This window comes from Gallus gallus, chromosome Z, assembly GCF_016699485.2.
Source record: "Gallus gallus isolate bGalGal1 chromosome Z, bGalGal1.mat.broiler.GRCg7b, whole genome shotgun sequence".
Lineage (NCBI taxonomy): Eukaryota > Metazoa > Chordata > Aves > Galliformes > Phasianidae > Gallus > Gallus gallus.
The window spans coordinates 3971878-3997451 of record NC_052572.1 but is presented as its reverse complement, the minus strand read 5'-3'; the positions used below and the strand labels follow the sequence as shown (position 1 = coordinate 3997451).

Below are 25574 nucleotides of genomic sequence, written 5' to 3'. Positions count from 1 at the left end.
CAATGACCTATATATATATATGATATTCTGAGGGGTGTGTTTAAATGTCTGCCACTGTAGGTGTTATATAGTAAGTAATATGTTAACATAACTGTCTACTCTAGACATCTGTCTTTCCATTGCTAGTACTAATTCAGGCAAATTCTTGTATACTCCTACAGCTAATTAAACTTAGTTTAATATGAAATTAATTGCTGGTTTTCAGTTTAATTTTAACATCTAGTGTCATTGTCTCAGGATTACCTTCTGAGATGGCTGCAGTAGGTATCTTTGCTATCTTTACAGAGCCAAGGAGACCCACACAAAGCTATTTTGCTTATCATGAATGTCACTGTCTTGCCCACAGAGAGCATTACATTCAATCAGGGAGAAGACGTAGAATGTAAATCATCTCTGTGAGACACTAAACTCTGCTGAGGGCCATCTTTCACTTGTTTTCCTGTCATTTGTCATGATACAGGGAGGAATCAAATTTCAAAGAAGGAATCAGAATGAAGACATGTAGAAATATGGATTATATAGTGGACAGAGGAAGAGAATTACTTTTTGTTCTAGTTACACGTTCTTATAAATAAGACTTAAAATATTCTTTGCCTTTTTGGTGTAAAAAGTTATCTTCAATAATCTGTAAAGACATTTTACTATTAATATAATAAATGAGTTGATGATGTGAGGAAATGGAGGAGGGTACTTCATTTAAATCATAAGACCTATACATAGAACATACAAAAAAGGAAACTTAAAGCACAGAAGCAGTCCACCTTGACTTACAGCCTTCTCCAGAGGTAATTACTCCACAATGAGATACAACATGTGTTATATGAAAAGTGGGAAAAAATGCTAATTAACTAGCATATATTATGTATTTCCAAGAGATATTATGGATACATTTGTTTTTTTTTTTTTTTTTTTTTTTTAATTTATTATCTGTCTTTAATTATAAAGGAAGCAAGCTGAATTATTGTTCAGCTACAACACAGTCTGACAGTGGAGTAAATTATAACTGCCACCTTCATGGGGCTGTAGGCAATGTAGTAAAATAAAATAGTTTCCTTCTTCAGATTTTCCAGACATGTTTAGATGAAAGACTAGTCAGAGCTATAAAGGTCTTTAGATGCAGAGCAACTGTTTTTTAACTCTGTCATCTAGGTCTGCTACCTAAATACAATCTCCTGTGATGGAATGATAATGATTAATTAGGTAAAGCAGCTGTATCCAACATCTTGTGCAGTTATGACTTATGTTAGCCTCACTAACCATGACCTCCACGAGCTTTGCTCAATTAACTGAGGTTAAGTATTGTAGATTATTGAAGAATTGGGTGGTGGTAAATCAGAATGACATTCCTATTTAACAAATAAAAGATGGTCAGGTGTTTCAGAGACAGTATTCAATGCTAAGCATTTACAGCACCATTCTTTACCATAGGTCAAGTGTGGACAAATTGTTAACGATGGCATTTATCATACCTGTTTCGAGCCACCAGAGAACTAGGCTTGGATGCAAGCTGCACTTTATGGAGCAACATATAGGTGCTGTAAAAGGCAGCCATTTTAATCAGTGATTCATGTCATGTATCCAAGATAGACAGGACAAATCAGCAGAAGAAGCTCTCTGTCACTTAATGACTAAACGTCATACCCAAGTTTTATATAACTAAAAAGGAGTGAGATTAACTCAGAACTCTCTGCCGCATTCTGATGTCTCTTAATTGCTCTTGGAAGATGTAGCAGAAGATCCTCAGAGGGTCTCATTCTTTTTGGAGTGACCAACTTAGTATAAAATATCTTTGATAATCTGCCATGTATGGGTTAGCTTTGGAGATATTGAGAACCTCGACTTTTCATGGGCTTGGTACACCTAAAAGTATGGCAGTGTAAGTTTTATTAGTGTTCGTAATTTGAACGTATCCAGTGTACTCAAACCATACTGTTAAAATCTCAAAGTGATACTTGGTATGGTTTCAGACAACAGCTAGTACTTTCCTAACCAGTTGCAATGCATAGGGCAGAATCTGGCATGGTACAGGCAGCATTTCCAACGGCAGTTTGCATGTGGTAACCTTGATGTGAAGGCTGACAGTTTACTAGTATGGAAAGATATGTTTTCATGCCATATGAGCTTAATGATAGAAAAAAAGTGTGTTTAATTTATAAATTGCTTTAAAGCTTAGTCTTAAACTGTATCCATTACTTCTTTATGCAACTCCTTTGTATTCTGAACTGACCAAAGGCAGGCCACTGCTGAAACTACAAAGCAGAGCTAGTATTGATATAGTAGGTCTCTCATTAGTGCAGTTGAAACACTAAATGCTAAATGTTTTTCAAGTGACTCAAAGCTTAGGCATGGTCCCAAGAAATGCTAGTGAGCACCCCTCACAGTTTCTCAGGACAGTAATTTCTATGGTATGTGGAATGACTGCTTCATTCCTCCCTTTGCAGTGTGCAGTACTGGAACAGTCACAGATGTTTCCTCTTGTTATTTATAGTGTCATAGCCACCATCTGTTCAGTGTAGCCTCCTGTTGTCTCTCTACCAATACTTAGCTCAGAGACACTTAGAACAAGCACATCTCTCTGCCTCTAGGAAGCTTCACCTAAAATTTTTATAGTGGTACGCATAAAATAATAACAATAATAACAGTAATGTAAATGCAGGCTTGTGTGTTTGAAGTTAGGAAAAGGAGAATTCACCTTGAATATATGTGTTTGTATTCCTACAGAAGAATATGTCAGAGGTAGAAATATAACCACATATGATCTGTACACATTGAAGTGATGCTTTTGATGGAAAATTTCTGATGAGACAAAATAAATCACTGGATTTTCTTGAATGGAATGGAAAGTAGAGAATAAAATACTAGATTTTAATGAACTGAAATTTTTAATAAAACCATAACTTTTTCATACTTAACACAGCAAAACAAATAAGCTACCCCCAGTTCCAAAATATAATTATTTTTTTTTCCTCCAAAATATTATTACTTTGTCCAAATGATGAAAAAGAGTCAAAGAAGAAAAATGATAAAAAATAAAATTAGTAAGCAGTCCTCATATTTTTCTAATGATGTCAATTATCACAGAACAGACACAAATGACCCTGAATACTAACATAGCTTAATGGAATTCAAGATCTTTATTCTTCAACAAAATGTATGCATGATTTAATTGTAAAATTTATAAATAAATTCAATATTCAAAGAAGTCTGGGAAAAAAAAAATCAATGAGACTATATTCTATTTCTTGCCAGCTTTAAAAAGGAATGTTTAAAAGACTCTCCCATTTGATCAATCAAATGACTCACTTGGATGGTCAAGGAATAGTAAGTTGAGGACTGAATGCTATATTGCAGGTGTTACAGTGGAACAGGTCTGCACCGCTCTGGGTGGGGGGCAGGGGAGGAGGGCTCTGGAAAGTATCTGAGAGTATTTTATTTATTTATTTATTTATTTATCACTCCTTTTTCTGCTGCAGGAGTGTGGTCAATTTACTACGTCTGCAAGAAAATGTACCTCTGCTTGCCAGTTGTGATTAGTAATAAGTGGAGGAGATAGAGCTGTAGTCCTGCAGCCTTCTGGTTGTCTGATGTGGGAGTTATGCTGCACTTGCCAACCCTTCCTGCTAAATGGAAAGAACAGTCATGATGGGGCTCTAAGAGAATCAAAATTGAGAGCCTCCAGAATTCTAGTCCCAGTTCATATGCACACATGGGCTGAGCACAGTCTAATCCTAAAACTACAAGTGAAAGAAAAGCTGAAGGTCAAATCCTAAACCCTTTCAACAGCCAAAATGTCTGCTGAAAGATATGTTATTCATTACTGGGATAGTGAATTGATTCATGCATGCAAAGAGAAAAGGTGATAGACACATCCCTAGTTCTAGAATTGTTGGTAGCTGGATCTGCACTGGCTGCTAGCTTAAGTCCTAACCAGGGGCCACAGAGAAAGAAGACCATCCAGGGACCACATAACAACAGACCAGTATTTTCTCCACTCAGATTTGAAAAGAAGGGTTGAGAGGGTATGCTAAGTGACTTGATCTATAATACAGAGGAGCCACAGGGTGACACAAGTTGGGCCTTCAAGGAGCTACTACTTCTGCATGAGTGCTGAAGGGACAGAACTCCAGGATCTGCTCTGGAAGATGCTGTGTTAATGTTGCCTTTTTTGAACAGTTGTAGGTTGCTGTGGACAGCTCCTGAGGGGTGGCTCCTGGGGAATTTCCATCAAGTTGTACTTTCCTTTTTTTTCCTCAGTGAACCTTTCAGCTTCCGCCAGAGACTATCCTTCCTCTTCATTTTCTTCTCTGCCACAGTCAGTGAGGACTCTTTCCTTCGAATTTCCCTCACTAGTCCATGAAACACATCATCAATATAGAAGCGAAGGGCCGCTGAAGTCTCAAAAAAGGAGCAAGAATATGCTCTGGCTAAGCTCATTCCTTCTTCAGTTGAAACCTACAAGGAAAAAAAAAAAAAAAAAAAAAAAAAGAAAGAAGGAGAAAGAAAAAAGCAAACAGCTCCATAAACATCATCTAATTCAGAGACTATGAACCAACAGGTGCACATCTCTCTCTGTCTTGTCGAACTTTTGGGGTACAACTGGAATGTCACTCTTAAGGCAAATCACCAACATGTATTTTAATGGGAATATATTCTAATAGAATCACATAGGCAAGATGAATGTGCGAAATGATCAGATTGAATCTCTGAAAAACTTCAACTGGGCATACTGACAATATTCATATTGTTTCGTATGCACCCTTTTTTTCCCATATATTTCCTTATTTTGTGAAGAATCCTGTAAGATTTGGTAACTCTGGTTCCTTTATACCTGGTCCTTGGTAACTCTGATGGCAAAAAAGACTTTAGTGGAACTGTGATCCAAGAAAATCCCTTTTTAACACTCATCTAATCCTGGAGGCAACTTAGCTTGAAGCTTAAAACATTTTATTTATTTATTTATTTATTTATTTATTTTGGTCAGTCATAAATATTTCAGAGCATACTTTTAAATATTTTGGTTCTGACAGGTCTGTAATCCTATCATTTAGCTCATGCCTGAGATCCTGAGAAGTACAAAGATCTAAAATCCATTTTGTTTTTAGATTGTCTTCCCTAAGTAGCTAAATGTACTCACTGTTCTCAGAGAAGATCAAGAAAATGTGTCTTTGTTTTTTGAGGAGCTGTAAGTGAACAGTCACTACAAATTTAGAAGGAACCAAGACAGCTCTTTTTAATTTGCCTGAATTTTCAGTCTGAGATTTAACTTCTACAATTTCATTATTGGCTAATTCTTAGATAATCTGCCTGCTAATTCCCTAATAAAAGTGCTCTTCATGTTAACTACTCTGTAGTTTAGGTAGTGTTACAATGTCTATCACAAGGAGTAATTATTGCCTATCACTAACAATATTTTTTCACTTTTAGGGACTTACATAGTAACGTTCAACAAGTCTGCAGCAGAATGAAGAATAAACCCCATTAGCTAGCTAAATTTTAGACTAGCTTAACAACCAGTATAATAACCTTTATTTTCAGCATTTGAACATTAAACTATATGGATGAAAAGTACAGAATGTATTAAATTTCTAGATGAGAAATTCCAGACTTTGTTTCTATTTGTATTCAGATATCATGATTCTTTCTAGTAACTTTCCAACTGTCTGGATAAAAATGAAAAACAAATTTGAGACAGGTTTGTGAAAGGCTACATCCCAGGTTATGAAAAGTATAAATTGCTACTCTCTACCAGGACTGAACCATCTTTGTTTCTTTTTTTCCAACTTCACACACCCAATGTGCTATTTGTATTTATTATGGAAATGAAATCTGATGTTTCAAAGTATAAACAAACTCCCTCATACCTACCATGAGGAGAATGCTCTTTTATGATTGGCTTATGACACCACTGAGTGACAAAATCTGTAATATCAGTAGGATCGTACCTCTATATTACAGATTTAATCTTAATTTAATTAAGAATATTTTAAGGGTAAGCAGGGAGGTTGTATGCCAACCTGAATAATACTCGCTGACACAAGGAAAGATTGTTATTGCTTTCCAACTGCTATAATTGCCAACCTTTAGCAAAAGGAGATGGGTTGCAATATGGTCCTTGTTTTTCTCTGGGCAGCTGTGTAAGCAAAATGTGTGATTCAATATGTCTATTGGGCACCATTGAGAAATTGATTGTCTGGATAGAAGACTACTCTGGTCTATTCTGGGCTTTTTAATCATTTTTTCTCTTGCTATGCCTTGTTTGAGCTGAAAGAAGATTTTTGTTGTTGTTGTTGTTTTATTTAAGATTCTAAAGTTGTGAGCAAATCATTACAAAGAGATGTAGTTTCAGTGAACATTTTATGCATTCATTACCTAACATGACCAACCCCCCCCCCCAAAAAAAAACAGCAACAACAAAACCAAACCAAACCAAAACAAAGAAACTCTCAGAAATATGTTAAAAGAGTAACTAAGGTTATAAATATAATTAGAGTGCAAGCAAGACACTAGTCAAATATTAAAAAAATAAAAGTCTTTGCCTTTTCTCCATGACTTTCTAGTCTTTGATCATCTAATTCCACTATTTTTTTTTCCCTCATATCTGTCCATTCTAGGACCAAAGCATATATTTTCTCCAGCCCATAAGAAAGAAAAATTGCAGAGAATTCATGCTACAGTCTGTAATGAAACAAGTCTACTAAGAGCTGAATACTCAGGAGAAATAAATTGCACAGAAAATCTTCTTCCCAGCTTCCATGTAGTTGGAGGTTCATAACTTGACCAAATTTGGCAGAATTTCTATTAAAAATAGCAGATGTTTTGTTCTGAACTCCAATTTTTTTTTTTTACAAACTATGTAGACAACATTAATGATATTAATGAAAATAGGTAATTTCAAAGCATGGTATTTTTTCTTAATCTTGCCCTCAGGAGCTGGTTAAGTGCTTTGATGAAATTTATGAAGTAATTCAGCATGGGGAGGACACGTGGCACAAAAATAAATAAATAAATAAATAAATAAAAATAAAATCAAGACATTTAGTCTAAGTTTTTCAGCTCCAAGGCTGAAAATAAGCTTCTCAGAAATCTAATGTTGTCATAATTAAAACTACTGCTTCCAGCACCCATAAAACATAGCTATAGTAATTTTATTAATCTGTTTGCTGAAGAAACAATATAGAAGGATATCTAGAGGAAAGGAACACATTCTTTCAGTTCATAACTCTGTCTAAAGGGTAGGTCTCTCTGGAATGAGAAAGAAGGGATAAAGCCCTTGATGAGGTCACTGGCATCCACATAATTCCAGGGATTTTTCTTGTTCTCATCTTATTGCCTTGAGAGAAACGATATAGTTGAAATCCAGCCCAGATCTGCACAGCTCAGGGACTTGTTGACAAATTGCAGCTTCTGTGGGTCTGTATCAAGAGATGATATGATCTGTCAGTGAGACACAGACGGGTCAGGGAGCGAGGTTGTGCTATTGAACATAGATCTGGGAAGCAGAGCTTTATATCTCATTTTCAGAGCAACGTTCTGTGATTGAATCTGGCATTGTTTCCCAGAGAATAATTCTGGTTATATTGATTCCACTTTCTCTCATTCCTTTACTAGTAAACCTAAGAGAGGAATGAAGAAGAAAAGATGTTGTAGTGAAGATAATGAAAGATTAAGATTTAAGAGTTGGCACAAGCTCACTGAATCCAAACTTCATTTAAAAGCTGTGAGTGTGAGGAAGTCGTATCATGACTCAGAGAAGAAGGGCATGAAGCTTGCCACATAACTGAAGTAAAAACTACTCCAGAAGTACAAATTCATGAAATGAGTAGTGGAGCCTCATGGATGCTTAGGACCCCTGGGAAAAACAGTCTTTTCATGGCTTCTTTGTTCTGATCATCCAGTTGGATTCATGTAATTTTACAGAGAAGATGCACCAGTCATAGCAGAATTTGATCTGTGCACATCAGGCTATAAGCTGAATTTGGGAGTTTTTTATCTCTGGATATCTCAGGGGAGCTTGAAAGGAGCACAGCTTCATCCATATAGAAAGCATTTACTGGCTACAAGCAGCATTTTATGGCATTAAGATTCTGTTTGTGGCTTTTGCAAGCCTCCCTGGAAAATTACAAGTGAGATTAAATGCAACGCTGACAGATTGTGAAAGCCATGATGGATGAGCTGCCATCTTCAAGACAGCCAGTTCCCCACTAAAGTTCGCTTCTGCACAACCAAAAGGAGAGCACAAATCTGCTGGAGATGGACAGTGGGTGGGGAGGCACTGGCAATCACTACACTCCATATACAGAATACAATATCTGGATCTGAGAAGGAAAGTGAAAATAAATCATATGATCCACTTCTGCCCTTCAAATTATCTGGAAAATCTATCTCAGGATCAGGCAATTTTCTGTTTAGCTTTGCCTCTGGTCAGCCTTTGGTTAAAGCAGGAAAAGGAACATCTTAAAGTAGACTGACAAATATTTTATTGTTAGCAGAATTAACAACATCATACTTATGGTCTTCATGAAGCAAACAATACATTTCCACTTGAGCATCTATTCTCTACAATAGCATCATCTGCTTGAGATTTTTTACTGTGTTCTCTTTGTGATTAGGAGATCTCAACTCTCATGGACAAAACGTGCACATGGAATACAAAAGGTTACAAGGATTCTCCAAACCTCTCTTTATTGAGACTTTCACTCTGGAAGCCCTCATGAAGTTTGCAATGGAAAACTTTCATTTTATAACCAAAAAACTTGGTTCTGAGAAGACTCTTTCCTGGAGATATGTGGTCTTGTTCATTAATCAGAGACAGTCGAGGACACACATTTCTGAACACAGTGTTCATCCAAGTCCCACTGAGGCTAAGGAGAAGGAATTCAGTGCTTGTTGATGCAGCTCTTTAAGGACAATATTTTTGACAGGCAGGAATTTATGTGAACTATAAACAAAAGATAACCTTCTGGGAATGTAGTTAGGGAAGCAGCATCTTGAGCAACCTTGTTTTTACCGTACCAGGTAATGAGAGCAGTAGGAAGTCACAAGTGTTCTGAATGTCTAGGAAAGATCAATATTCCTTCCTTTTATACTTAGGTGTCTTAATCATATTCTATTTTTGTTGTTGTTGTTTTGTTTTCTAAGAGGCCCTGTTCCAGAAAACAAGAAACCAGATGCCAGATTTTGTTTTAGCATCCCAATAGCATTTTGGAGACAGGAAGACAATCCGGAAGAACCCATACTAATGCTGAAAACCCTTCCCATAACTATCTATTCCATAATTATGTTAGAAAAAGCAGAATAAATGTTTGTTGTGGATATAAACTTATGATATGCCATGGGAAAAAGGAGATGGAAGAATAAAATTCTTGCCTAAGACCTGAGTCTGCACTAAGCATATTTGCCAAGAGAAAAAAATAGAAAAATAATCTAATGGGTCTATAAAGTGACAACCATTCCAGAAAACAAAAACTTAAAAAAAACCAAAACAAAACAAAACAAAAAACCTATCTGTCTGACATGAATGATAATTTTATTGATCCCAGCTCTGACAACTGAGCCTAAGGCACTCCCACTAAACAGCTGTGAGATGTCTTCTTAATGATGAGATACAACTAGAGCTACTCAATTTTTGCTAGACCAAGTTCATCAGTGTGTCTAAGGCACTGGGAAAAAAAATTGTTACTCCCTGGCCACCCACCACAGATGAACATCAGGGACCTACCCTGTAATCTGGACAGGGACAAACTCTGCATTTTGATGGATGGGACAGAGTCAATTAAGGTTGATCTGAGCATTCCTCTGTTACTATATTTTATGGTAACATTTCCTATGTTATCGTATTTTTGCCACAAGAAGCACACCTGTGAATGGAGGGGAAAACAACAAGATCAAATGGAAATAATTTCAGGCTGAAAAAAATGCTGAAGAGTGAGCTTTATAACAAGTTATTTTTTCCTCTTTGTGACCAGGTATTTAATATGGCTATGTTTCAGTTTTGAACAAATGTGCAAAAAATGAGAAGGTTAAAAATATATATATTCGGTGTTGAATACCCTGATTTCCATTTCCCTCAATCCAAACACTGTTTTGTTTCAGAATCTTTAACTGTATTCAAGTGTGAATTATTGCTTAAAAATATAACTTGGAAACTTTTCCTTTTGGAAATATAAGAATGAAACATAAAATTAAACCTTAGAGTTATGTTTTAACATTCATGCCAGATCATTCACTGCAGTTACCAGTTTGATATACTCAAGATTTGACCAAAATCCACACTATTTTCAGCTAATATAAACCAGCATTTTTCACTCAACCAAACATGTACACCTACGTTTTTTCCTCAGTCCTTGGGGAAACAAACACATCTTTTCAGCAAAGTGAACAGGAAATGAGTAACACACTGCAGAAGCATGACAGGAGAATTTACGTCAAGACTATAGCTCCTAAATCCACTTAGAATTCTTCAGAAATTATTAGTTGAACAAACATCAATTCTACTTCGCAGCAGCAAATTCTGCAGGCTTGGCTTTGCTGGTTTTCTAGATTACAAGCATAGATGAGATAAAAACTGTACAATTAATTATAATGGTGAAGATGTTGAAACACATTCCGTTTGGTCTCATGTATCTCCAGTTTTCTGTGTTTTAATTCCTACTTCACCGTTCAGTGATACTTTTTACTGTTTTCACATTTCAGAACTATTGCTAAAGCAGACTTTGTTAGCAGACTGTAGCCAAGGAAAAAAATGATATTTTGCTGTCTGAGTTTCCCTGATGGACTGAATGGCACAAAAATACCACGTAGTGCGTTACTAAGATAATAGATGCCCTCAGCTGTTCACAGTTGTTCTGAAAGGACTTGCATTATAGAGGCTGAGATATACTTTCCTTTTCACTCATAGCATGATCTTTGCATTTTGACAAGAAGGAAAATACATCTTTAGCAATGCAGAAAATAATAGATTGTGTATGGTTTCTGTGTTATGGTTTGAAGTTTGCTTTCAGAAGATGGAGCATGGTGAGTGTAGGAACATATTACTAATTTTGTACAGTTACACAGAAAATTTTATCATAGTCTCAAGGAAAATAAAATTTCTAGACAGAATAGGAGACATTAACCTGTCCCAAATGATCCATTTTATGTCTGCTTAATCACTGAGCTGCAATGTGAAGTACACTCTTAATTCCCTTTCCTAAGCCAGAAGAATCATATTTTTATTTCATCCAAATGAAATGCAAATTGTTGAGGGCTAGGAAAATAATCTGATCAACCATCACTGAATGCTTGTTCTTGTGTTCATTGCTATTGACTGCTCTTAGATTAGACTAACATTTCCTTTGACCTGTTATGGTCATTACTATGCACTTATACAAAATCTATATGCTGTTACTAGCTATTTCATTAAATTCATCTATCTCAGACTTCTGCACATGAAAAACAACAACAACAACAACAACAACAAACAATCTTAATGTTTAATTATCATAATTTCTTGAGATTTTTATCACGTTTTGGGAGGGGGATTATCACTCACCACTGATCTGTCTATGCTTTCTTTCCCTTTTGGGAGTGATTTTTTTATTATTGTATTGTATTGTATTGTATTGTATTGTATTTTATTTATTTATTTTTAATAAAGTACAGCATTCTTTAAGTCGCTGTCTTGTCTGTCTAATTATGAAGCAATCAAAGCACATGAGGCTTCTAGGTATGTTTTTCATAACTTCTGCCAATTTTACCACATTATTTCAAAGATTAATGCTGAATAATTAAATCAGCCTCTCATTACACATGAAAACTACTATAGAACTAGGGTGCTGTCTACAGGTTAGACTATGAAGTTTTTCTTCTCTAGTACAGACAACAATCTTTTGCCTTTATCTTGTCAAAAGCAAGACTGATGTATGAGTTAAGGCATCTTTATACCAGGAAACATTCCCAGAGAGTTGGCCTCAGGATCTGACTGAATTGGATACTCAAAGCCATATGATCTTGCATCAGTCAGCAATAGCTCTGGGACTAATTTGAAGTGAATCTGGAAGCGTTAAATCCTTAGCATCAGTCTTCAAGATGAACAAGTTCAGGTCAATTGCTCAAAGCATTTTTCAGAGATCTGACAATTTTCTAAATTGTTCATCATCTGTAAAGGTACTCTGATTGCAATACTTAGTTGAAGGTATAGATGGTCATAAGATGCAAAAAGAGGATGTTTCTACATTATTTCATAAGAGCAGATCTGTTCTTGCTATTTTTATGTGAGGTTTTTCTTTTTTGGCTTTTGGTTTTGGTTGGTTTGATTTTTATTTTATTTTATTTTTCGCCATGGAAAAAAAATCAAGGAATTAATTGCATTTTTCATTTCACAAGAAAGGAAAATAATTTCATATTCTTTTAAACAACAACAAAAAAAATCAATTATCATCTCTTAGCAACAGATGGTTAACAAAAATACAAAGAATCTGTGAATGTTGCTTATTTGCACTTCCTAGACATTTTTCAAAAATAATTAAAAACCAGAAACTTAGTAGTGTTGAGTTCTTATTTTGAGACTGAAAGCAATTTCTCCTGCTCTGAGAGCACAAGTTAACGATGAATCCAGTGCATCCAACCCATACATTATTTATCTATCCATATACTGATGTATTGTCATTTATGTGTTAGGCACTCAGATTTCACTAGTCATTTTATTTCACCTTTTTATTACATCTCAGGCACTAAGTAGATGAGTATTGAAAAATCTACATAAAAACTGGTAAACCATGCAAACATCTTGTTATTATAATATGAAAATGATTGCAGGCAAACAATGAACTTCATACTATGTTCCTGGCTATAAAAGGAAAAACATGTAAAATCTCTCCATCTCCATGCAATTGTCATCTTCTGTCATTTTCAGAGTCTGTCCAGGTTGCTATAATGGGTATTTGATTGAAGAGAAGCAGAGATAATTTTTTAATGTTTTTACAGAGATTTGGACAACGATGGAATGAAGCAAACAAATAAATGTGTATATGTATGAATATACACGTGTATATACAAACACAAATATATATATTTGTTTTCTTAGGCATCACAATTGCTGAGTCATTCATGTGCTTTAGGAACAGCTGATAGAAAATGTTTTGTTTTCCAACCTCTACTTGGCTTGCTTTTCAAAGTAAAAGATATTTTACACAAGAAAGGGGGGATATTAGACCAGGAAATGGGGATGATGTTTTGCTGTTTTTTTGTTTGTTTGTTTGTTTGTTTTTGTTTTTGTTTTTTTCTGGAATTTAAAATTAATTTTGAAAGTTTAACAATAATGAAGTTTGCTGGGAAGATTTTTCAGATCATCTCATTAATTCATTATGATAGTGCACAACATCTTTATTAATTGAGTGACACCGATCTTCTCCATCTAAATACTGATTCAGGCAAAGTATTACACTTTTGCAGAATATGAAGTGACTGAAAGAAAATCCACTGAAGCTTTATTGGAGTGTTCCTTTTCAGATTCCTTCTTATATGATGGAAGTCAGTTCCTGGATAAACAAAGTGTCTTTTCTTGGTCACAGAAATACTGAGAGTCCCATGACACAGAAACCTTAAAATGGAAATGAGAGCTGCACAAAGAGCAGCCACTTTGCTCCATTATGTGTCATGGTATGCCAGCATGGACAATGCAGAATAAAATACTGAGTCTGGAGAACTGTGTATAAAAGGTGTAACAGTCAGAAAAGAGTAAGCTGAGGGAGGAAAAAGAAAAATCTTAAATGGCCAGTGGGATGGAAGAGCTACAAGAATGCATTTAGCGAATTAGACATAACAAGCTCTCTCACTGTCTGCTAACCTAATTCAAATTACTTCACTTTTGCTGCAGGCTAAAAGCATGCACTTGTATAGTTTCTGTGGTAACTTGTTTGCGTATCTTATGCAGTTGGCAACCTCCTCATTTGTCAGGTAAGTTCCTTTGGATAACCCTTTTGTGCTTGTTGACTCTCGGTTTTGATTTTTACTCACAACATCAAGCACTTAAAGAAGATTAGCAGCTAACAGCTGGCAGAATCTTAACTTTGTTTAATATGGCTTTTTGATTATAGCTTTCTTGAATACATCCCCAAGACATCTCAGAGACTTTAAAAACTTTAGAAACTTGGAGATTGCTTAGAAACTTAAGGAACAGTGATTCTCTGTGATTAATCAGTTGTTTGTTTTTCTGTTTCTTGGGTTTTTTTTGTTTACTTTTTTTCTTTTTTTTTCCTCCCTAGTATATTACTTTTTGACTAAGAAGACAACTGAGTTATCTGGATTGCTAATGCAAGTGTCTTATTGTTTATTATTCATTTATTACCACATAGGAAAGGAAATAGAGAAAGAAGAGAGAAACAGAAGGGTTGAGATAGAATGAAAGAGGAGAGGGGGAAGACAGATGACGTCTTTATTATTCTAGCTTAGGGGTAGAATGAGAAATCAGACTCCTAACAAACACAGTGGCTGAAACTCCTTGCTATAAGCATCATTTTAACCTCTTCTATCTATGATATATCCATCCAATCCCACTCTTTTGATGTTTAAATTTCCTGTGTTAACTATAGAATCACAGAACATTTTGAGTTGGAAGGGACCTCTAAATACCATCTAATCCAAATCCTGTGCAGTGAACAAGGACATCAATAGCTTGATCAGGTTGCTCAAAGTCTGTTCTAGCCCGATCTTGCGTGTCTACAGGGGCAAGGCTTCCACTATCTCCCTCAGCAATCTGTTCCAGCATCTCACCATCCTGATTGTAAAAAACTTCCTTGTGCCCAATCTAAATCTACCCTTTTTTAATTTGAAATCATTTTTCTCCTAGGTCTTCCTGGAACCTTCTCTTCTTCAGGCTGAAGAGGCACAGCTCCCAGAGTCTGCACTCCTATGGGAAATGATCCATCCTTTGGATCATTTTTCTGGTCCTCCTTTGGACACAATCCAACAGGTCCACATCTCTCCTGTACTGAGGATTCCACATCTGGAGACAGTACTCTAGCTCAGGCCTCACCAATGCAGAGTAGAGGGGCAGGATCACCTCCCTTGCCCTTCTGACCGCACTTCTTTTGATGCAGCCCAGGATATGGTTGGCTTTCTGGGTTACAAGGTTACATAACTGGCTCATGCCCATCTTGCCATCCATCATTACTCCCAGATCCTTTTCAGCAGGGCCATGCTATATCCTTGCAATCTCCAGCTTTTACTGATAGGAGGGGTTCCCACAAATCAGATGCAAGATCTTATATTTAGATTTATTGAACCTCATGAGGCTCACCTGGGCCCGCTGCTCAAGCCTGTCTTGATCTCCCTAGATCATGTCCCATCCCTTGGACATGTTGACTTATTCATATACAGTGGTGTTATCCATAAACTTGCTGAAGTTCACATGATCCCAGTGTTGATGTAACTGATGAAGATGTTAAAAAGCACCAGTGCCAGTGCTAACCCTTGAGGGATACCAGCTGTTACTGATTTCCATCTGGACACTGAGCCATTGATCATTACTCTGTGGGTACGATCTTGCAACTAACTCTTTGTCTATTGAACAGTCTGCCCACCAAATTTGTATCATTCCAATTTGGAGAGAAAGATGTTACGGGGGACCATGTCAAAGGTCATATTAAAGTTCAGATAGATGACATCAGTGTCTCTTCCCTCGTTCAGTGATCCAGTTAGGCCCCTACACAAGGTCACTTGCTTGGTCAGGTAGGTTTTGTCCCTGGTCTTCACTTATAGTGGGAGGGACATCATTCCGCCAGTTTCTACCTTCTGAACCATCTGCTGAGGTATATTTCTAGAGCCGTCGCTAGTGAAATCTGAGGCAAAAAAAGTTGTTGAATACATCAGTCTTCTCCTTTTCCATTATTACTAGCCTACCTGTCTTGCTCACTAGAGTGGGTCTACTTTCTTGGACTTTCCTCTTCTGGTCAGTGTCCCTATAGGAGCCTTTCTTATCCTTCCTTTCTCCCCTTGCTAAGTCTAGTTCTAGTTGACCCTTGGCCTTCCTGATGTCATCCCTACACAGCCTAGTAGCATCTCCATATTCATCCCAGGTTATTTGCTTCTGCTTCCACTGCCTGTGCATTTCCTTTGTGTCCTCCTGTTTGACCACCAGGTCCTGTTTCAGTCATGCTGATCTCTTGGCATGTACTTGGGAATGGAGAGTTCTTGTGCCCTGAGGAAAGCTTCCTTAAAGATTTGTCAGCTCTGCTCCTCCTACATGCCCTTAAGGACAGATTCCCTCTGAGTTTTGTTAACTAACTCCCTGAGGAGCTGGAAGTTGGCTTTTTAAAAATTATGCCTCCTGATTACTCTTTGTCTGTCTGAAAACCCTCTAGAGTTCAAACTCCACCACTGCAGTTTATCTAGGGGCGCATATGAGCCTGCATCTATATGTAAACAAACACAAACCAATTCACATGAAAAATGTGGCTGAGGTCATATCAAATCTCTCCAGTATAGCTGACAGAAAAAAAAAATGGCATTACAGCAACACTTGGATGTGGATGCTAACAAAACAATGCTCTGAAAAGTCCCTTTGGTACAAGGAGGCTTTCAGCACTAGGCACTCTATTGAGTATACCTGTTTTCTACCATTTATTTATTTCACATCAGGTAGCTAACTCAAACCTGCAGTCTAGCCAGAGTCTGGAAAGAGCACTGAAAGGCTGAAAAGACAGTGTATGTAGTGTGGATGCCACAAACTAAACTGCCCTTCTGCCTCTTCTAAAGATTGTTCAGAAAATGTGAGAGATAAAGTGGTGGGTTGTAACCTAGAGTAAAAAAAGCCAGGTGAACCATTGCTTCTGTGCCCTTCTGTGCAGAGGAGATTGAAAACGAAGTGCAGAAATCAGATAACAGATAATATAAATATATATATATAAAAAAAAACTATGGGGAAAATAGTTTTAAGGGTTGTGGGGAATAAATATAAAGCTTTTCAGAAGTAGCCTATTCTGGCTGATTAAATGTTAGCTGTATTTTATCACTGATAATCATAGTGGCTAGTAGGTAAATCTGGAACTGGCGCAGATCACCATGCATGCCTGAATGAGCAACACCATAGTTCAGACCGCAAAATGACAGACAAAATCTTTCCCCAGCCACATGGGCATAGCAGTGGCAAATATATGCAAAATTTCATCTTTCATTTCATTTCTCTCTTTTCAAAATTTTGTAATGGCTCTCCTTTTTCTTTTTTTTTTTTTTCTTTCTGTTTTCTTTTTTTCTTTTTTTAATTTTTCTTATATATCTAAATAAGTCTGTGTTTGGGGAAATAAAACTGCTGGTACTAAAAACAACAGCTGGTGAAAAACAGTAAGTGCTTGAAGCCTTAATAGTTGCTGTCACTAGCAATTCAGGACATGTTATCACCCCGTTATTTTTTTACCCTTAGCAATAAAATGAACATTACTAAATGGTTTAGAAAATGACAACTGCCTGTGGTAAAGTTTTGTTACGCTCAATGGAAGGAATATTAATAAGAGGATAGTATGGTACCTGTGAGCCAAGCTGAGGTTGAAAAAGAACATGGATCTTATTTAGAAGTGTAGTTTCTTAGAAAATCTTGAGTTAGAGAGGACTCACAAGCATCACCTCATCCAATGTCTGACTGCACGAAGGACCATCCAAGATTGAAACTAAGAACACTGCCCAAATGTTTCTTGAACTGCATTAGGATTGTTGCTGTGACCACTGCTCTGGGGAGCCTGTTACAGTGCCTGACCTCTCTTGGCGAAGAAGTATTTCCTAATATCCAACCTGACCTTTCCCTGACACAGATACGTGCCATTCTTTCACTTTCTTCAGAGAGAAGAGACCTTGACTATGACTGACACCAACAATTCAAGCTGGTATTAAATATATATTGTGTAATGGTGAATGGAAATCAGATCATTATTATCTAAGTGCTCTACTGCTCTACTGAGCAATCACGTTGAGTCACTGATATCCAGGATTTCTAAGTTGTTATGTGAAAAGCTGTTTCTTCTCAGTATTGCTCACTTGGTACTGCTGTATGGTGTTGTCCAACCTAGGTACAGCTTAGTGCTTGTTTTCTTGAACTCCATGATTGTTGGATCTTCATGATGTTGAATCACATTCACAAACTTCATGATGATTGACCTCTGAGGAGTTCTGCTAATAATTTACTCTCAACTAGACTTCATCCAGCTCATCATACCCCCCTGATCCTGGTGGTCCAATTTTTACTTCATCATCCCACGTTCCACCTATCTAAACCACATTTCTTCTGTCTGACGACATTATAAAAGACTACACTGGAAGTCTTGATAGAGTTAATTTAAAATAATTCACTTCTCTCATCCAGAGTCAGTCATCTGAAGGTGATCACAGCCTTTCAAGAATGATTTGTCCTTGATAAATACACACTAACTTTTCCCAAGCACCTTCTTTTCTTTCATGTGCCTGTACTTGCCTTTTGGGAAGATCTGCTTCAGAAATGTAACACTCAGTTTCTTTCCAAGGCAACCGAGACTTTAAAAATATTTAGGTATACTTGACTGAACTTTATCTCAGTTACTGTTACCTGAAAATGCAGATATCAGAACAACCTATTCATCATCTAGGAACCCAAGTGTGCGCTCACAGACTGAGCTCCTGGTAATTTCAACCTGACTGAGTCATCTTCAAAGGCTTTGCAAGGAATGTACAGAAAGCTAAAATTGTGAAGTGGACATAAGTGTAATGAGGTAGCCTTGCCCCATGATTTTGGGTTTCAACATGAATTTTTCTACCCCGTGGGTTTCTGTTTTTTTTATTTTATTTTTATTTATTTACTTGTATGTATGTTATTGCATCCTGATTAGAGCCTTCTGATCTTTTTTCTTTCTTTTTTTCTTATTTTTTTTCCTGATACTTCCTTTAATAAACAAAGACTGTAAATGGCTTTAAATGATCAGAAATATTTGTTTTTAATTTAGAATGAATGCATCCTTTTATACAGTACTCTGGGCACTGGGATGTACTCATGAAAAAAAGTGGTTTGCTATTACTTTCCAGTGTTGATTTGTCATTTTACAACGATTTCATTTCTGCAATATCTCTTGTGAAAAAAATAAACTGTCTTGATCTATATCCACTGTACAATATTTATTTTATTCTGTAATATGTTTATATATAAGTATAAATATATAATATATATATTTAGAGAGAGAGAGAAAAAAAATAAAAAAAAAATAAATATAATATATAAAATAAATATAACTTTGCATTCCATAGTCTCATGGTGGGGTACACTGTAGGCTGCAGAAATTCTTCACCCATGGAGTGAGTAAATATATTAAATAAAAAATTACTCTAGGGCTTCTCTGTGATAGGATTTAACAATTTTAAATTTCTTTGGATTTCTCAGTATTAAGCATTTTATGTTCATTTTCATTTCTTTTACTGCTGTTCAGAGTGTTTATAAGTCACATAACTGTGTGAAATGGACAATTTTAGAAAATAAAAATCTTTAACTCTTCTCATCAGTTGTAATAGTCTCCTTTGTCCTGGGTAAGGATCTCTGCCCTTTCAACTTTCTTGGGTACAAAAACAACAACAACAAAATTCTGAGCTGGGTGTCAGCAGATTGAATGTTGACTAACAAATCTATAGATATTTCACAGTGGCATTTCATCTGCGTAGGACACATGGCTCTTGTATTAGAAAATGGATAGAATCATAGAATCATAGAATGGTCTGGGTTGAAAAGGACCACAATGATCATCAAGTTTCAACCCCCCTGCTATGTGCTAAACTACCAACTACTAGACCGGGCTGCACAGAGCCACATCCAGTCTCACCTTGAATGCCTCCAGGGATGAGACTACAACCTCTCTGGGCAACCTATTTCAGTGCATCACCACCCTCTGAGTGAAAGACTTCCTTTTAATATTAAACCTAAACTTCCCCATTCATAGTTGCAACTGGCGTGGAATGGAACCATGATTGAAACATTAACACTCCAGACAGTATAGCTATTTTTGATTCCTAGTGCAAGGAATCAAGCAAAATATGTCATATATTTCATATATATATTCATATTTCATTTCACTGCTATGTATAGTCATCTCTTCCTAACTTCCTCAATTAAAAGTTTGTAACTTCCTAACTCTAGATATACTTTTTTGTATTTTTTGCTTTCATGGAATCATAGAATCATAGAATGGTCTGGGTTGAAAAGGACCTAGAAGACAAAGAATAAGACAAATAAAGAATAAAAGTACATATATTATTGAAAGGAATAAAACAACTCTTTAAAGGTAACCTTGTTATAGATACATATATATATTTATGTACTGGAACTGGTGGTCATGGGTGTATGAAAAGCTGACAAAACACTCAGTGGTACAAATAGAGTTGCCATAGTTTATCTGTCAAAATAACTGATATGACTGTGAAAAGAATGCACAGACAAGCTTGAGGCTAAACAGTATCTTTTTTAGGTCTAGATCAAGAGCTGCAAACTTCAATTTAAAGATTACTAGGAACGATTGTTCTGAATTAAAATTAATTACATTATTATCCACATGTTATAGAGAAATTGGCACCCTTGTACCTGGGGAGGACACTCAGAAAAATTACATAGTTGCTTGTAATTATTTCAGTCCTTTCATGCTTCTGACAAGGACAATACATAGTCCCAGCCAAACACAGAAGAGAAGGATACGCCCCATCTCTTTACTACTGAATGGCTGCGATGAGATGAGTAACCTAGCTTTTAGGGAAAAAAATTCCTTGCCAGAAAATACTCATTTCAAGTTATCCAGTCATTTTTTTGTTAAAATAGTTCTTCCTCACAATTCTTTACATCACTGTTTAGCAGTATATGCACAGTTTAACAGCTCTCTACTTTCATTTATCTAGGACAAAGAAATTAAACTCTATTAAATTTCCTCAGATAGGACCAGTCTGATACACACTATCTGCACCTGTTGTAATTTGAGTTTGCCACCATCACCCATAAATAAATACAGCTGATCTTAGCAGATATTTCACTTGTATATTCTGTAATACATTTGATATTTCCATGTCTCTGTTGCCTGTATCACTCCAAATATCTCATGAAGTGAGATCTATTTTATGCACAATTGCATGACATATGTAGTCTATATCATACATACAAGACTTTCCCTGCTGCCTGTCAGCACGTATGTTATAACAAAGACTGTTTCTATTAGTTCTTAACGGCCCTGCACTTTTACAATTATACTTAATTCCACATCTGTCATTCCTCTGGGACACACAGGTTTTGCTCTACCAGAACCCCATCTCTTCAAGATAGAAAATGTTCCTACTTTGTGTTATCAGCAAATTTTGTTAGTATACTCCTGCGTTTTTATGCCTAAATGAAAAGTGAAAATATTAAAGTTCAGCAAATTTAATAATAATACCTAATATTCTTAGAGGGTAGATCCATTTCTGACTGTCAGGATCAGAACTAAACTCTTCCTTTCGTAAGTCTTATTTAAATTTAAGCATGTATGTGTGAATAAGCCTGCAATCCAACTGTCATAATTTTTTTGCCAGTAAATCACACATCTATGTTGGCCCATCTAGACTAACCCATCTGTTGCAGCTATGCAGAATATAATGCAGAAAAGGATAATTTTGAAATGCTGGATGATTGTCCCTATTTTTATTAACATGTGATTATGAGTTCTTAGATACATCACTTTCCATTTGAAAATGCCAAGTTGACAAACACTAAATGCTCCATGGAACAGAGCCATGTAGTTGTGCTGTTCCAGATACCTCACTCTGTGAATCACCTTTCCTGCAGGCCCCAGCACACAAGGGCTCTGGTTCACAACCTATGCTGGTTGACAGTAGGGTTATAAGTCCAAAAATCCTATGCCTTGGGGTTTCTGTATGAATTAACTGTACACGATTGCGTCTAAGCGTCTTTTTGGAGACAAATGTAGAGCAGATGGGGATTTGTACAGGCCAAACTGTTGGAAGTTTGAGATAAGGAGGAAAAAAAAAAAAAAAAAAGAGAGAGAGAGAGAGAGAGAGAGAGAGAAACCAAACAAACTGTGAAAGACAACCCTTTTGTTTGTGTGCTTTGCTTTGCCACCTGCCAACCTCAGGCCTTATGATCTCCTCTCAGTGAACCGTAGAGGCAGCAGTTGGAAAGATCAGATATACGCTCTGGGCAATCTGTCAGAAACTACTTTGTCACATTCCCAAGCACTAAAACCCGTGGAAATAAAATATCTGTGTTTAAAACAGTAACTGACCCTTATATGGGAGAACTTTTCACACACACACAGACACACATGCATACACACACACACACCCCGTTTAATGTGGCTTCTACTGGGTTTTTTTTATGCATCATTAAAATATTAGTATTTATTTTTTATCTCCCTTAAGCATCTGTACCTTGTTTGTTTGCCTATGGCAACGCAGTTGTAATGTCATTCTCAAGAGAATATTCTGAATTCCATTACAAAACATATGAAATGAAAAATGGCTGAATGAAAACACAGATAAAGCAAATAGCTACCCTTTAAGTGATTTAAAGATATATTTAGTCTATGTTTTTCTTACAACATCAGCTGTAATTAGACAACAACTTGACTATATTTTTGTAAAATAAATATAAATGGTGATACTGTTTACTTTCATTTTGTTTTCTTTTAGATTGTGTTGAAATTAAAAGTTAATAAATAAATAAATAAATAAATAAATAAATGCATATTTAGAGGCTATTTCACTGTTTTGTTCTATATTATTTCTCCGTACTATATAAGATATATAGAATATCTCCTGTTAAGCTCAATGCACTCTGCAGTTACTCAATTACAGTTTTATATCAACCCTTTTTACAGTCTCATCTTATAATTCCTTCAAATCCAGTGATAATGATACAAAGCATACAGGCTTAATGAGGAATAGCTATATTTTTCATCTGTACTGTCAACATAGTTAATAAGTTTTATTAAATTGAATATTCCAGCCATAATTATAAACTCAGAAGGAAAACAGGATATTGTCACACCTGTCTACCTAAACAGTTAAGAATGGATTCCGTTTTTTTATTCAGCTGATGGGGTGGATATCCTACCTACCCTACCACACACTAAGTGGTCTTTATTTTGCACAGATCACAAAAATAATCCTGGCATCTCCTATCTGTCTGTACCATGAAATCATCTTCTACTGACATAATTTGGCAGACATGGACAAATTCTAGAACAAATGTAGAAAGAGTGTAGTAAGTATTAGTGTATACTCAGGACTGAATTGCATTGGCAAAGCAGTATGCTCCAAAGTTTTCACAGTATTTCTCCAAACTGCTCTTGAGTACAGACATTCCAGTGAATTTTGTTACTTCATGAAACATAAATGAAACTCACACCTTTAGAAAGTTAAGTTTAAAAAGCATAAAGTCATTACTCAGGCAATATAATCTCTTTGTCAGTCCTCACCCTGTGACACTCTTCTGTATGGATTAGAGATTCATAACTGTCCTGGCTGACCAGTCTGCCTACTGTTGCCTCAGTAATACAATTTATTTCATTTTGTGCTAAGAACTAGCAGACTGAAAAAATTAATAGGTCTAAGTATCCTTCAGAATACTATGGCCTCTGAATAACATAGCTCAAAAATGTACAATATGAATTCAGCTCTGTGAAAGTATCATCATAATGCTGGTTAATTACTGATATAGAATTTAACATGCATCTTGAGTATATTATCTTCCTTTCACTTCCGTCTCCATGCCTAGCTGATACTTTCAAAACTATTGCTATGGTCTGGAAAAAAATAATAAAAATATATATATATATATTGGAAAATAACTGACAAGTACTAAAAGTTATTATTTTTATTTTTTATTCATATTTTTATTCTATTTTTATTTACTTTTGAATAAGAAATGTCCTCTAAATATTTACCATGAATCTTCTGTACTTTTTTTTTTTCTTACATTTACTCATCAGTGACTTAACTCTTCTACCACTACAGTTGTATTACTGACCTGTAATACTTAGAGTTAGGCCAGTAAGAAGTACTTTTGAAAATCAAGCTGCATCTCACACATGCATCATCATCAGAGTCACTTTAAAATCAATGACAGTCATCAGTCACCGAGAGAAAAACTAATCAGCCAAACAAAGGTCAAAAAGACATTAACTCATATCTGCCCTGTTCCATGTGGGGTCATACATACTGTTAGAGAAGAAATGGAAGGGAAGGGAAGGGAAGGGAAGGGAAGGGAAGGGAAGGGAAGGGAAGGGAAGGGAAGGGAAGGGAAGGGAAGGGAAGGGAAGGGAAGGGAAGGGAAGGGAAGGGAAGGGAAGGGAAGGGAAGGGAAGGGAAGGGAAGGGAAGGGAAGGGAAGGGAAGGGAAGGGAAGGGAAGGGAAAGGAAGGGAAGGGAAGGGAAGGGAAGGGAAGGGAAGGGAAGGGAAATAGAAGCAGTTAGGTAGCAATATTATATATTTTATCAGGAAAGTTTTCATTTTTGCTGTATATATTATTTTTCTTTTGTGCGCACTGTGTGATGTATCCTTTCAAAGTGTTTTCATTTGCCTATTTTTCAACTTGTCTGATAAATACAGACAGGAACACAAGAATAGAAAGAAAATAAGAGCATTTTAAAAGTTATGTACATAATCTCTGAACCTGATTCTGCTAATATAGAAAAATGTTGCCCTCTATTTCTGATTGTACAAAATTGTGGTTATCAACCAAAGCAGTCATCAAAATGTGTTTTATGAACCATCAGACTTATATACAGTGAGCTACTCCTTTGTCACTGAAAGAAATTCAGTTACCTATTTTCTATAGCTAGTTAGTTTATCTTTGCTGTGGTAAGATTTGGAGACATCTTCCTCAAAGCAAAAGCCTCTCTCTCTCACAAAAGCAAATGTGCTATATTTTGACCTCTATTTCTGTGCCTACAGAAATAACAATAATACTAATGCCAAAATCTAACTCTTTCAACTATTGAACCTTTCTCAGTTTTAGAATCATTATGCCTCATATTGCAACTGTTTTTTTATTATGGATGCCTCTGTTCAAAGGTGCCAAGTAATAGAGGTGCCAACAGGCATATCTTCTTCAGTATTTTTCTGATTATCCCTGTCTCAAACACACTCATAATCTATAGAATATCCTTTAAGTAGAAAAGTTAAATCCATTTTATATAGTTATCGATTTTAAGGGACAATTAACTCAACTAATCAGACCTCCTATGACATAACAGAGTATACAGTTTCATTCAGTTTCTCCTCTCATTCAGTATCTTGTGTTAAAAACAAACAAAAAAACAACAACAAAAACTGCATAGCAAAGCATCTAACCTTGGCAGAAAGGAGATGAGGAGAATCTCTGCTTCTGCAGCAACCTCTTGTAAATGGGATGCTTTACTAAAAATACTGAGCCTCCTTTCAAATACAAATGTGCTTTACCTGTAATTGAATTTATCTCTGAAGCATAGCTTCTTGTTTTTTGTGCTGTATGTAATAAAAATTAGCATAGATGTTTCCCCCACTACTACGTCCACTGAGACATTTAAACCCTGAAATTGAACCACCTCTCAAATGTCTTTTAAATCAGACAA

At 36.1% G+C, this 25574-nt stretch overlaps 1 protein-coding gene across 3 annotated transcripts in view; it reads right to left on the bottom strand.

Moving 5' to 3' along the window:
• Window positions 1-2863: 2863 nt before the first annotated feature.
• The window catches only part of RIT2 (Ras like without CAAX 2), a 187228-nt gene continuing 164517 nt past the window's right edge, over window positions 2864-25574 (bottom strand). For all 3 annotated transcript variants that reach the window (XM_001233996.7, XM_046905803.1, XM_040656151.2), the window contains one exon: window positions 2864-4452. In XM_001233996.7, the coding sequence (XP_001233997.2) occupies window positions 4225-4452 (228 nt within the window). In that variant the 3' untranslated portion in view covers window positions 2864-4224. The remainder of the gene's footprint in view (window positions 4453-25574) is intronic.